Source organism: Carassius gibelio, chromosome B7, assembly GCF_023724105.1.
Source record: "Carassius gibelio isolate Cgi1373 ecotype wild population from Czech Republic chromosome B7, carGib1.2-hapl.c, whole genome shotgun sequence".
Classification (NCBI taxonomy): Eukaryota; Metazoa; Chordata; class Actinopteri; order Cypriniformes; family Cyprinidae; genus Carassius; species Carassius gibelio.
Genome location: NC_068402.1, coordinates 25,527,161 through 25,542,403, shown reverse-complemented (window position 1 = coordinate 25,542,403; position 15,243 = coordinate 25,527,161). Strand labels below are relative to the sequence as shown.

The window sequence follows — 15,243 nt, the reverse complement described above, 5'->3', positions numbered from 1 at the left end:
ACTCATCCAGCATCTCACATTCTCTGGTGGTATCTTCCTCATCCAGAACATCACTAGCTGCTTGTATTAAACTGCTTACAGGGCTCCAGTGTCTAATGTTGTTCGACATCTCTGGACTGCAGACTAAAAAAGCTTAACAAATGTAATTATGCACTACCATTTTCTGCTGTGAATGCAGAAAGGCAAACACTCAAATGTGTGTTGATACATCACTACTGATTTAACCACACAGCAAAGATCTATTATGTACATGGTGTGAGAGAATAGGAAAGGCTTGTTTACTCTTAGTCTTTGGATAGTGATCATTTTTGACCCTGCAGTGGTTTGTAACAGATTTCTGTGTTGAGTTCAAATGGTTGCTCTTTGCAACACTGTTCAAACTGGTTTGGACTTTGTGCCACAACCATTTGAATTCAACATTGAATTCTCTGCTACAAATTAGGGCTGGGCGATATATCTAACGATATTGATCATGCGCATCTAGTCAGTAAATCTGGTTCCGTGATAAGCGCTAAATCGCCATCACCTGCTTTCACCTGCTACGCAATATCGCGTTCATTATCATGATCATATCGTTAGATATATTGCCCAGCCCTACTACAAATGGTTGAAACCTTCAAATTTCATTTTATACTGTCATGTCATTCCATTCAAATACAATAATACAAAATATTGTGAAATGCAATTTATTTATTTATTTTATTTTTTTGTATATAAAACACAGTTTATTCCTGTAATGACTAAGCTGAATTTTCAGCAGCCATTACTTCAGCCATTCCAATAATCTTACTTTAAAACATTCTAATCTGCTGATTTTGAAGAAACATTTATTTTTCGTAAACATTTGGAACGTTTGAATGGTAGTGTACGAGCAATTGAAGTTTAGACCCTGTAGTTAATTCAAAAATAATGTTTTTGTAATGTACCAAATCGGAAGCTTCGCTGTATAATTTAGAGCAAGAACAGTGGAAGCAAGATGGAAATCAAATTGAATGAAAAGCTTGGTAATCGAAATGCAGTCTAATTGAAACCATCCCCGGTTATTCATTTTGAAGGAGATCTTTTCCAAACAACGGCTGTTCATAATTACCATGTCTGTCATGCTGCTAAAATGAAAATAAACAGTGGTCCATATGACCTGTATAGCATCCTCAAAAATCAAACATCATCTTTTTTTTTTACGAAACACAATTCCAAACCAGATGCTAGTGCCATCTGTCAATCATAATGCAATCACTCATGTATTTGTGTACTTTTTATATAGTTCGTGGAGCCTTATTCTTAGAAATGTGGCAGCTGGTTTATTGTTCATTTTTGCCAGGAACAGGGTGTTCTGCAGCATACACGAGCCACGCTCCCAGTCAAATGATTTTAAGAACTTTCCCGTTCTCTTCAGGGGGTTGCTTTGGACACCAGCAACTTGCCGATGGAGCCTCCCCCTCCCTACCCCCTTTACCAGCAAACCCAGCAGCCCCTGCAGCAGCAGCAGCCTCCTCAGACCCATCCGTCTATGCAGCAGAGCTCCCAACATCCAGGGGTGCAGCAACGAGCAACAGGTGGCCAACAGCAGCAGCAACAGCACCAGCCCGTGTCCCCGCTGCAGAACGTCCCACTCGACTTTAATTCCAGCGCTGTGAGTTCACTTTGTTACATTAGTGGAAGCAGGCATCTGAGGGGAAAGACACTGTTACAGATGCTGGTTATTCTTGACTGAACAGAAAAACACTGAATCTTGTTTTTACTCGCAGCACAACAGCTTGGGAGCATTTTTCAACGATCCCTTTATGGAGCACCAGTTTTCTGGACGTCAGTCCAAGTGTTCGTCCTATCAGGTAAATATAGAACATCTTGAGGCGCACTCTGATTCCCAAGTTGATCATGTTTTGTAACGAGTATTGTGTGTGTGTTTAAACAGCAGGATCAGTATAATATGTTAGAGAATGTCATGAGCTCTATGGCAGGAGGATTTGACCCCTCCTCCAACCTCTACTGCTCCCAGACTGCCCTCATGGGCTTGGGTGGCAGTCATGGCAACCTGCAAGACCACCTCCAGATGAGACCCAACATGCTCTACTCTAATTGTGGAGGAGGAGTGCCCAACATCATCCTTACAGGTGCGGAAGATTCGATTCTTAAAAAGAGTTTCATTCATGGACTTGTTTTGTGTAACTGCCAATAAAATGGAAATAACAAGGAAATGTCACATTCAAAAGACATGCTAGTTGATCTTCACCTAGTCCGCTGACTACAGTGTGCTCCAAATTATTATGCAAGTGAGGATTTCAGTAAAATACACATTCATAGAAAGTGTTTGTTTGATTTCTCGCATCTTTTAAGATAACTGATATCAGTCTCAGTCTGGTCTGATGAATAGTTTTCCAGGTAAATGGTGAACCTACTGATTGAAGAGTGTGTTCCACATTATTAAGGAAGTCACAGTTCTCATGCAGTATGGAGAGGAAGAAAGATCTTTCTAAAGATGAAAAGTATGAAATAGTGAAACATCTTGCGAAAGGCATGAAAACATCTTTCAAAAACTGATCAGAGATTATTAAACTGTCAAAAGATTTTCGAGTGATTTAGAGCGCAGAAGAGCTTGATCAGATTAAAGTTTATTAAGGAAGCTTTCAGTCAAAGAGCTTGATCAGCTCTTGAAACTCATTTTATTATAAAGGCAGCTTTAAAAAGCAACTGTTGAGCAGCAAACAGGTGTTTGAGACTGCTGGCTGGCAGATGAGCATTGTATTTCAGCCAATCATAACTCATCTTCATGTAGGTAACCTCTCCATCCTCTGGTAAAGTCTCTAACAAACCTGTCTGCGATTGATCCGGTTATTTTAAAAGATATGAGAAATAAACAAACAAAAAAAAATTACAACTGAATATTTTACTGAAATCCTACTGATATGTCCTTTTTTTTCTTCTTTTTTTTTTCTCTAAAGTTTGAAACCAAAATGAATTCCTGTTATGGCAAAGCTTCAGCTGCCGTTACTCTAGTGTCACATGATCATTTTGATCATGAATGTTTTGGCATCTCAATTCATTTGTTTTGAAGTGTTGCAGTCTTTAAGTAGTATGTTAAGACCTCTATACTGTTTTCCATTCCATTGCATGCCATTTCGCGGATGTGCAATGTAATGTATGTAAATCCCGCAGGAGAAACGCATCCAATCGAGGCCACATCAACCAGAACCAGATAGATTATGAAGGGATGTCTTAAGACTGATTAATTAACTAGTCATTTAGTTGACCCACTGAAAACAAACATTACAGTTTGCACATCTCTTCCTGTACTCACTCACAATTCTGTTGTCTTTCATTCTGTCTCTCAGATGACTCCAATCCCAGCCTGTCTAAGGACTTCAGCAGTGTGTTGTCCGCAGTGCCCGGGTGTTTGGACTCAGAAGGAGTTTTTCCACTGGAGGATGAACTACGTATCGAGCCGCTCAGTTTAGACGGACTGAGCATGCTCAGTGACCCCGATATGGTCCTCCCTGACCCCTCAGTAGAGGACAGCTTTCGCAGCGACAGACTTTAAAGAGCCACATTATGCATGTATGCATGCATACAAGTCCATGATGACTAAAGCACAGAAACTATAGCACTCAGACTTCTTTAAACCATAAAAAGATCTTTACATTTTCCTAAACACAAAAGTGCATGCATAAACACTACATATTGATATAAAGCGAATCGTCATGCTCGTATGAGTCACCCAGACGCCGTCTCTCAGTGCTCAGCATGCTCCATCTGCCTCCCAAGACGCCGCTCGTCACTCAGCAGATGTGTGAAGCCAATCTGGATGCTTCACATCACATGCTTTGATTTGTAAAGACAATGAAACAAACAAACATGAACCTGCCGTCTATCCACTCCTTGTGCTGAGCGACAATCAGAACACAGAAGCCATAGCAATGCCAGACTGATGACTGGATAAGGCTGTTGCATTGCTGGTCTATTTCAAAGCCATGCAACCAAAACAAAATGAATGTGCTTGTTTTACACATTGCTTTTGGATGTTATTTGAAGGTCACAGCAGCTTTCAGTGACGTTTCGACAGCAGCGGAAGGATGGGACGGTCCTGAATGCAAAGACGGTGAAAAGATGACAATATGACGTGTAATGGAACAGAAGGAGTCGACAGCCGGCCTAATACCAGCCCATATTGATGCACCAAATGCTGTGATACAAGACACCAGCAGGATGGGTTGAGCTTTTCCCCTCGCCTCGCCACGCAACCCAAACTCTTTATCAGTACCAAGACCAGAACAGGTCCTGAACCGTCTGGTTCGGGCTACTGAGTAGCAGACACATCTAAATTAACCAGCAGACTCTGGTGTCACTGCCTGATGCTTGGAGCATGCGCTAAGCTAACCGCATGATAATGCTGTGATTTTCTGACCAATCATCGATCACTTTACTGGCACGTATGTGAGCCAAAGCCACTCTTAACACGCTCAGTCCATCCTTCAGAATGTGGCCAGTCCCCCTTATTCAAATGACAGATTGAATTGAGTTGCACCTCTCCTCCTGCACAGTCGCGTACTATAAAGAGAGGAGGAGTGAAGATGATGTGTATAGAGCGTTATTTTGCATATTTTTTTGTATACAAAGATAAAAGAGCGCTTTGCCACATATATATGCCTCACAATTTTCTGACTAGAATGTATTTTTGAAACCGAAAAAGGGCAAACTGTTTACAAAGGTAAAATTTAAGAACTACGAATTGTGAGTAGGCGCTGAACTTTTTATGATTTTTGGTATAAGTCTAAAAGAAAAACCTTTGTATCGTGCTGGCATTGATCCAGTCCATAGTTAGTGAAGCTTTGGCTATGCAGATCTTTAGCACAGGACTGTCTCAGATGGCTGGAACAATCTAGACCATAAAAAGGAACTATTTTGCTTGTATATTTACTATATCTTTGTGCTTATTTCAGATTTTATACAGAATTGTAATGCGGCTTCTGATATGTCCGTTGTATTTGTACTTGTTAATCTGTTCATGTTCTCTCCTTTTGGAATTTTGTTGTAGACGTCGTCTTTTGTGAAAGTTTGTTGTGATGGTATTTCTCACCGTTGTTCAGCATGGGCCCTCTCTCTGCAGCTCTGATCCTTGTGAGGGGTTTTATGGAGAAAAAAAAAAAACGTCTTTAAGAGGTTTGATCTGTGGACGTGGAACACACGTATCATTGTTATTGCTCATGTTGAAGTTTGCACTGATCTGAACAAAATTGATCTTTTGGTTTTAAGCAGTAGTTTTATTTTGGCGAAGATGTCATTTGCGATGAGGCGAAGACGTTGTCTTTTCAGCATGTTATGCATGTGAATGCAGTATATTTTGTGAATTACTAGATTCAAATGACCAAATATTTTGAGATGAAGAAAGATATCTAAATATAGCTCAGGAATGCTTTTTTTTTCACCATATCGTGAGTGGTTTTATGCCCATCTCTTGCCTCTTGACTGCCAGATCCAGGTAAAAATGTTCTAATGTTTTAACCGAGGTCCAGAAATCCAAAAGGCACTCTTCTCTGTGTTGTTATCTGTGTAGCTTTCTATTCCACTTCTGGAGGTTGGTAATAGAAAGCAATAACAATGTTATCTGTGTGCCATGTCCAAAATTTGTTTTGTTTTTTGTTTTTGCCATGTATTTTTGCATTCATCCAGGTCATTTTAGAGTTTTGAGTTCAAAAGCATCTTGTTGGTCAAATCAATTAAGTCGCTTTTACTACAATTCATACTTTTTTTTTTTTTGTGCATTGTTTATTGTGGTCCAAGTAGGTGAGAAGAGAAGATGATTGACACAAACAGAGATTAAGGTGTGGTGACATTAGCAACATTTGGTGGGAAAAAAGGTCTATTATCAATGGTGTAGCGATGTATGAAGCACAAAAGTCACTTTCACACCAAGCAGTTTTCTGTTGTTGCAAAAAATCTGTGTGGCCAACTACAAACTCAACTTTTGCTGAAATTCCCTGTTGAAATGACTGGATTTAGCCCATGAAAATTAGCCAAATGTTGTAAATGTGACCCCACCTTTATAATTTTCTATATTTAAGCTTTCGTAAAAAAACAAACAAAAAAAAAACATAATAAATCTGCTCCCCTATGTACAAAAGGCAAAACAAGATTGGGCTTTCACCCCTGCAGCTGCAGTTTCTTTGTTTTGTAACGTTGTTCTTTAGGTGTGTTTGCACCTGTTATAAAAGAACATGATGTTTAAGAGTCAAGCAGGCAGAAGTGTTGAGATTGTTTTGAAAAAAAAAATCTCTTTATATAACTAACATTTTTTATCGTTTCTCGTTCTGTCATCTCAGTTACCTCTGAAGTTTTTATGAATATTAACAGTGGCATCACATTTTAAGAGATGAGACGTTCTTCAGTGGTTTCATTGGGTCTGATGGTTTGTTTCTGTCCCATCACTCTCTCTCTCTCTCTCTCTCTCTGGGAGGAGGTTTTATCTTCTCCTGCCTTATTCTTGCTCTTGACCACTTGCTGTCCCTCTTGAGTGTACTGTGATAACTTTTATTTTTATTTTCAGTTTCCAGGCCCTGTGCTCAAATGGCAAAAAAAAAGGTGTTTATTGGCTTTTTTTAATGTAGTCTTCATAATAAGATATTATTAGTTTTTTCTTTTTGTTTGTTTATAGAAGGAATCCTTTTTTTTCTTTTTATGTTTTTGTTGTCTTTTTGTCACCTTTTTTTAAAAAATTGTACAGTTATATTATTTAAAAAATATTTTCTTGTCCACTAGTGTTACTTCCTTTTTTTTTCTTTTTTTTTGTAATATACCATATTCAAATCTTTCTTTTTCTGATATTACAGATTTACTAAACCAGTGGTTTTCAATCCTAAACCTAGGCACCAACATCAGCACAAATGTTGTATATCTTCCTTATTTAACACCTCTGATTCACATCAGCAGAAGAAATCTATGAGAGATATACCAAATACGCAGTGCTGTGAGTTTCCAGAACCCAGATTGAAAACCTCTGTACTTTACCACAAGGCGTTTGGTTTGTGAAGTATGTTATAGTGCTTTCCTTTGATTTAATATAAACCAATAAAAGATTACTGGCTCAAACATCTGCTGTGGATTTTCTTTTTTGTGACATTAACTTACTGGAGGCAGACATTTTTTTTTATCTCTCCCACTTGTTGTCCTTTTACGCTAAACCACTAGATGGAGGCAGCGAGACACCCGCGCTCTGAAGATTAATTTGCTTCTAAAGAAAATGACTTGAAAGATTGCTCATTTTGAGCGAAATGATCAGAGAGAGATATTAAAATCACTAAGCTGATGAAAGTAGTAAGAACCCCTGACCTAGAAATGAAAATTTTGTCATTATTTACTCGCTCTCATGCGTTTCAACCCGTTTTGAAAAGAATGAGTAACCAAAAGGTTTTAATGACCACTAACTTCCCATTGTAGCAACAACCACAACAACAACAAAACAAAACCAGATGACAGAATTAAGTATTGTAATAAGACTGTATTTTGATGCTATGAAAAGCATAAAAAAACACTTAAAGGGTGAATGAGGGTTTGGATTCCTGTGCATCCAGATGAAATCTCATCTGCTTTGATCTCGTTGATCTACTAGACTCTGGTATCTGCTAATCCATAGCTTGATGCCATCAGATATGATATAGTGCTGGTACAAACCGATGTGGGCTGGTCCTGTCTAGATGTTTTTATAAGGTGTGAACAATCTGTGCTTCAAATGCAGCGAAGCGTGTAACATGCCTCAGTTATGTGGAGAGATGCCCTGGCAAGCCTTTCATTACTGTGATACAGTAGGCTACTCACGATAATGGATTTTAAAACACGGCTAGCTTAGTAATAACATGTTGGACAGCCGTGAGAGGAAGAACATAAGAGCATGCTAATATCTTTTACCGCTGGAATTCACATAAACTCATAAAAGCCAGCTATCGCTCCCTCAACTCTTGTTTACTGAAGCCAAGCTGAATTTTCTTTCATTGTTGTTTTTTAATTAAGAGGAAGTCAAGATGCTGTGTTCAGAACAAACCGTTCTCACCCATGGCCTTTTGAAAGTCTGATCGTAAGACTGTGTGCTAGATATTATTTCAGGTTTTTTCTTTTTGTATACTTGGTAGCCTATGGTAATCATTTTTATTTTTATTTTTTTTTCACTGAGCTCATTCTTTCAGACTGGGTGTTAACTGAGGTCTAGGTAGCAATTAAACCTACCAAAAACGGAGCCGGGGCTCATTAGGGCCTCTGCAAACTTCCAGGGCAAGTCTTAAAACATAAATCATTTAGTTATATTAAAAATCTTAAAGCTCTATAAGGTAGACATGATAAAAACTCTGGGTGTGGGTGACAGAGAGAACTTAACAAAAGAGTGAACCATATAAAACATCCCTGGAGATTCCTTATACAGTCAAAAAATGTACATAAAAATCCCAGCAAGCACTGGATGTCAGTGTGTGATGTTGTGCTCCAGTGTTGGACATGAAACATGGAAATTCTGCTCGACTTCCAAGTCTCCCTTTGTCCCAAAGACCCTACTATCTAAGCTAGTATTCTGTTTTAATAGAACAAACTAAAAAATATAATGCCAGTTTAATGCTGTACATCTTTAATTGTGTGTGTGTGTGTGTGTTTGTTTGTTTAACTTAACTGGGATCTGAAACTAAAATGTAAGATCTATAAATATTTCCCCTCTTAATAGCAGCAAGATAAAATACCTTTCTAATCTCAAGCAGGGAGTGAGAGAATTCAGATATTAAGAAAAAGTTTATTTACATTGCTAAGTTATGAAATTAATCTAAGGTCACTTCAGATGGGTCAGTGTTTTCGTGGGATTTGTAATTTTCCCGTCAGAATGGTGGATACCACCCCCTCTGCATGTCCCTTCTTAGCTTAATGAATGGTTAATTTTGTCATTTTCAAGTTATTTTGTTATTATTTAGGAAGGATGCCAGCAAATCCTTCCCTGCAGACCATTGACCTCTGACTGCAGCTGAATGTGATGATGACCACACACACAGACGAAATCTAAACAGCTTTAAATCACACATTCAAAGTAACCAGGCAAGTTCCAAGTTCTTTCTTACTAACTTTTATATTTTGTTATTGTGTCGATAACCACTCACACTTCAACCCTCACTGGGCTTGTTAAATCAGTTCAACCCCTTGGGTGTGTGCTGTAGAGATTTAGCCGAGTTCTTTTGGGAGCTTTTCTTTACACTCACTAATTGTTTTGCCTCATCCTGCACTTAGCTCTCAGCTCTCTGCACTTGGACAGCCCCTTCATCCTCAAGAGTCACATATTTCTTTTGACTTAGTCATCTCTAATAATTCTTGAAAAATTTGTGCTGCCACAAATTCCTCCTTACTTTTCTGATTTATTAAAAATAGAGTGATTATTATTGAGTTAAATGTGATGTGAATATTGTTTATATGGATTAAACTCTTTATATATGACTAGTGGAATCTCTTTTGTCATCAATAACAAAGCGTTAGCTTTACTTCATCATGTGTCCTGTATCTCTCAGTGGACTCTCTCTTGTTTCATACAAAACCAACTGATGCCATCTTCCAACTCAGTTTTCAACTACAGTACTGTAAATGACCTTAGAGATCTTCACTACTAATATTACTGTATTATTGTTGCAGTTTTTAGCTTGTTGCTAGACTGACAGTTGTAAGGACTGTAAGGAGTTGTAATGGACTATTTTTTTCTTATTGGAAAATATAGTTAATATAAAAAAGTAAATAATGCACAAATAAGATTATAAAATAATTTCAACTTAAAATCAATATTGCATTTCCCCAAATTAATTTATTTGATATAAATAGATATCCAGTCAGCCGGTCATTATTACAAAATAAACATGATGAGGTACCATGTGGAACGAATCTCTCACAAATTGTTCAAGTCTGACTGACAATGTGCTCTGTGTTTCATTGTTGGCATTATTCAACGTTGGAGTGACTTCTCTGCATCACTGACTTTAAGGAGGTTTGATCTTGGCTAATTATTCAGTCCGGCCAGCCTGATTTTAAACTTGTTGCAGGGCCCCTGAAATCAGTTTTTTTCCTGATGAATGTCTTGTCCTTGTTAGAAGTCTGGGAGGTAAGTAAGCACGACCTGATTTACAGTTACTTCCCGGACACACAGGTTTTGTCATTCATTTTCTACCCAGTATTACAAACAAAGGGGAGAGAGTCTTTTCCACAGGTCATTCAGACACCCTGTGTGTGGACATGACTGCTCTTTATCAGACTTCTGTTTCGTTCTGATTGATGTGTGATTGTGGCTGTTAGCTCAACATAAACATACAGTAACAACAGCAAGTCCATCAATAACCTTTTCCAGGGATTTATTTCAAACAGTAACACTCACTGGCATAAATTTAGCTCATAGTCATCCGGCTGCTTCTTGGATTACAATATACTGGCTTAGTGGGAACAGAAATAGCCAACACTGATGTAGGATCAGTTAACAACCACAAAAATAATGCACTGGAAGTGCTTGCAAATTAATAATAAATACTTCATTTAGGAACTGATATATGTGGGAAGTAATTGAAAAATTCTTTGAAAGTAAAATTGAAAGGTTATTTTCCTGTGATACTTAATCTAGTTAATTTCTCTTAAAGAATTTAACTTTTTCGGTTTGTCAAACTGTGGAAATCCAATTAATTTCATGCCAGCTATTGCAAGCATTCTTACAGATCTTGTATGTTATGACAAATCAGGCAGATTTAACCCATTAGTGTGATGAAGATACAGCCAACTGAACAGACCGGCATGCAAACAGAGGATTGTCTGGCATAAACGTGTCCACAGACACAAACACTGACACTGTGTAATCACGGACATGACCTTGTGTTGAGTCAGAGCACAGCTGTGTTTAAAAACATTGTGTTTTATGAAGATACTTAGGAGAAGTTTATTCACCCCAATCTCCTCGGGTCCCCTTCCTTTCCTGTATGTAAAATCTCTGTGTTTCCCAAGGATCCCATTAAGCAAACGGTGGAATGGCTGAACTTGGGTTTAATTCTCCTAGAGTGTTATCAGTAAATCTCTACAAAAAGATGCGTGATATAGTGATAGAATCAGGGAGGGGAACTCCATAGTTTATCATGACAACTCTCGAGATATAGTTTGCACAGCCATGCTACTGTGAGATCATGTAGCCGTGGCGCTGCTGCGCAAATAGCATACATGAAATTACCCATAGCAGATCTAGACAGGTGGAGCTGGGGAGGTGGAGGGTTTCACTTCAGGACCAGGGGTGCGTTCAACTTCACTTTAGACATATACTCACAAACTTCCCTTCTCCACCACTGTTGTAAGTGCATTCTACCACATCAAGTGGACAAGGGACAGACACTCAACCCCTAGATTTTAACTGAGGGAGCGAATCAACAAGGTATACTTCAGGAGCTCCATATACCATGATGCAACATGATTGTGACGATATGGCAGATGACGTTAAATTTATCCCACCACACACAAATAAATTAATTATTTTGAGAAATAAATGCATAATAATTGTGGCTACCTTAAACTGACTGTTTATTAAATAAGCTGTGTTTCCATCTAAAGTTGCGAATTTAACTTGTTTGCAAAATTGGAATATCGCATAAAACATTTCCAAATAAGCACTGTTTCCATCCAAAGAGTCTAAGAAAACAAAATCATCACTTCCTGATAAAGTGGCACTAAATATCACTAAGAAAAGTGGGAGAAGCCACAGAATATAATAATTTTCATATTTTATAAAATACCTCTTAGAGCGAGCAGATGAAACACAATAAATGCGGTCATTGCTTTTGGAGGTGGATGCCTCCTGTTTGGGAATGCAGTTGTGTAAGACAGTTCTGGGAGGCAATTATACAAAAATACTTTGATGACAGACTTTGATCGGGCATTTCAGAATGACCATAATAACATTTCAGATGCTGTGCAACAAGATCCATCCTCTGTTTAGTCAGGTTATGCCGTTCCATAGAACTTTTTTGATGTGCATAGAGGAATTTATTCAGAAAATGTGTTTCCATCTCGCATTATTTGCATGAATCCTTTTTTGCACAAAGACAAAAACCACCTAAAGTTAGCGTACAAACATTTTTTTTTTCTCCATCAGTGGTTTTTGATGTGATACTAGATAATGTCATTATTTATTGAAGGGGTTCTCACTATGTGTTTTATGGCTACAAGGGAAATTCCCTTTCAAGGCTGTATTTGTGAATGACATTCGATGGTAATTTGTTTAGATTTTTTTAAAATCTTATTTTATTCTTGCCTCCCACACTCTTTTTCTGTCATGGTGTTTGTGCACATTTCTGGTTGAGATGGTGGAAAAAACCTCTCACACATCTGCTGCCCTCTGGGCTTTCACACTGTGAGATTATTCCAGCTACTAAGCAGCTGTTCTATATTTTAACCTTTAGCTGATGATCCTCCGAGATTTCATTCCAAATCACTCAGCTATTTACATCTTGATGAGGAGAGCCTCGTACGAAATACCTCCCGGGTCAAAATAGTTGACGTGCTTGTTAATTTTCCTATTAAACTCAATTTAAGTCAGAACATTGTTTGGGGTAAGTGCTCTCTGAGCTAAAAGATGTCATGTAACGATCTGTCAACACACGATTAGTGGTTTTCTGTTCCTCTCTACTAGGAATGAAGAATGCCTTCTTGCAGCTCCTTGTTTGTAAAGCTTAAATAGCATCTATTCTAAGAGGGAATAATAGAGAGAACACCTGCCTATGTATAATATTAGTAGCTGTGACCTGTGAAACATCCGCCACATCTGGCATAAACCATTTAGAGCAGCCGTCATAAGTGAAGTGTACAGGAGGGAGTCCCTCCTCCAGAGACCTGTTATCATTACTGAAACTCTCAAACATTTGCGCTATCTGGCTCAGAAGGCCTATCCCAAAACAGCCCTCACCATGCAGTCATTCCACTCTCACATACCTAGTAACTGCACACAGGGAATGGATTCATTTGCACTGTGGGATACATCACTACTGCCACTAATAAACAGCATGCGAACTGAAGGCTAGTCAGGTTGCCAGGGTAACTATTCAACTTGGCTCTTGCTGAATGCAGAAGAGTTGTGTACAGATATAAGAGACAATGTGTAAACTAGCTGTTGTTTGTATATCATACACAGCCATCATGTATATATTTGCATGCAATGCTGGTATGTGGAGTGATTTAGATGTGTTTTCGTCAGACTTTTACACTCAGTAACCCCCCAGTTCTGAAAAATGAGTTCATTTGTAAGTGGTTTTAAGGCTGTATAGGGAAAAAAGAGAAGTTTTTAAGCTATATCACACCAGCAGATAATCACAGTCCTGCTGAAATCCAGACTGGCAGCACATCCATGAATGTGATTGTTTTAATACAACAATTCCAAGAAAGTTATACAGGATTAACTGACCCTGCTATTGTTGGGTTAATAACTTAATACTCAAGCTAGATTGTTAACTGTTTTATTGAATGAACTGGAAATTAACTTAAAATAACTCAGACTGGCACCGCTCAGCAAAACGGGAAAACCAGATCCAGGCAGAGCTCGGCAGCAGGTAGACAGTCAGTGGAGCAAGCAGTCAGGAGGAAACATGTTGACAGCCATTTATGCATGTTTGAATTTGTTGTTCTGTAGCATATGCAGCAAAAATATCTAAGATAAATTGGCGGTTTATTCTTAACCCATTACTAGTAACCCCACTTTTTTGGCAAGGAGACCGAAATTACATACCCAAAATAAAAAGGTTTCTGCTCATGATTCTTTCTGATTAGATTCATAATCAACCTTTGTTCACAAAGCTGACACTTTAAAGTTTACTGTTCAGGAATCAGAATCACTCAGACTGTTATGATAATAGAGATATATAAGCTCAAACATAAAAACTAAAATAAAAATATAAAAAATATATGTTTTAAATGTATTTAAAAAAATGTTGATGTAGGAAATGAGTTTGAAAACACAGTGTAGCTAAGGCCACAAGTTTTCCAAAACTTCATAAAAAAATTTCATAAATCGAATATGTAAAACTGTGAATTTTATGAAGTATTTTCTAAGGCCATGTCATGTGTGTTTTTAGAGAAGGCTAATCAGATTGATTTATGGCCCTTGTCATCTCTGTAAGATCTCACATGTAAACTCTTCTGTGTATTTTGTATGTGTGTGGGCTTTGCAAAGCTGCCCGATTCATTGTTGTATTGTTCTCACCAAACAAGTCTTTCACACCTCCGCCAGGTACGACACATTATCCGCATTATTCTTTTATCATAATTCTTTTGTTTTTATTCCACCTTTATTAGCCTTTATTGTGGTTTTTCAGGCTTTACAAAGACACAAAACAGCGATCTCACTTCAGTCTCTCTTTGCATTTAGCCCTTATTTATCAAAAGTCTAACTATAAAAATACAACAAAACATTTTCTCACGACCTTACATGAATTATTGAGACAAAAATGCATTATGAAGAAGAAATACACCTGCTATTAGTAGCATTGGAGCTAACGTTAGCATCAAGCTACATCAGACAATTTATGAAATTATTAGTACACTTTTAGTCAAAACTCACTTTAAACCCCGATCGAGTGTTTATAATAACTTCCTTTAGCGATCAGGGCTGGAATTTGGTCCTGTTTACTGTTGTAAAAATATGTTAGACTCATAATAATACTATTATGACAGCAGTCATATACTTTTATTTTCTTCAAAATGTGCAAAAGAGATGATGGTGCAATGCATGGAGGATTCTGTTGGCGAAATTACAAGTTTATCAATTTAAAAATGCTGACTGGGATCTTTACCTACGTAGAGATTAGAGGGATAGTTGACCTAAAAAATAATAATTTCTTCACCCTGAAGTTGTTCCGAAACTGATTTCTGTTGAACACAAAAGAAGATATTTTGAAGAATTTTTTTAACCAAACATTCTTCAAAATATCTTCTTTTGCATTCAACAGAAATTCATACAGGATTGGAACAAATGATGCCTATAATGTCATTTTTAGATGGACTATCCCTTTAAATGGTGGTGAATCACAGAGGTTGGCCATGTTCATTGAAGAGCATAAAGATGTGCTACACTTGCTAAAGTTATTTCTCTGCAAGCTGAAACTTGCCATTTGAGGCTCTGGGGGACTTAAACAATCATCATACTCTGGTAAAGTGCTTAGTTAGCATTGCTTTCTTTTTTTTAATCAAAGGACCCAGAGACAAGAGACATAACAACGCCTG

At 37.9% G+C, this 15,243-nt stretch overlaps 1 protein-coding gene across 3 annotated transcripts in view; it reads left to right on the top strand.

The window, feature by feature from the left end:
• The window catches only part of LOC127961602 (CREB-regulated transcription coactivator 3), a 34,947-nt gene extending 27,866 nt beyond the window's left edge, over window positions 1-7,081 (top strand). For 2 of the 3 annotated variants that reach the window (XM_052560792.1, XM_052560790.1), the window contains 4 exons: window positions 1,397-1,633; window positions 1,749-1,832; window positions 1,916-2,114; window positions 3,333-7,081. In XM_052560792.1, coding sequence (XP_052416752.1) covers window positions 1,397-1,633; window positions 1,749-1,832; window positions 1,916-2,114; window positions 3,333-3,538 — 726 coding nt within the window. In that variant the 3' untranslated portion in view covers window positions 3,539-7,081. The remainder of the gene's footprint in view (window positions 1-1,396; window positions 1,634-1,748; window positions 1,833-1,915; window positions 2,115-3,332) is intronic. The other variant, XM_052560791.1, reaches the window with a different exon arrangement.
• Window positions 7,082-15,243: the final 8,162 nt, after the last annotated feature.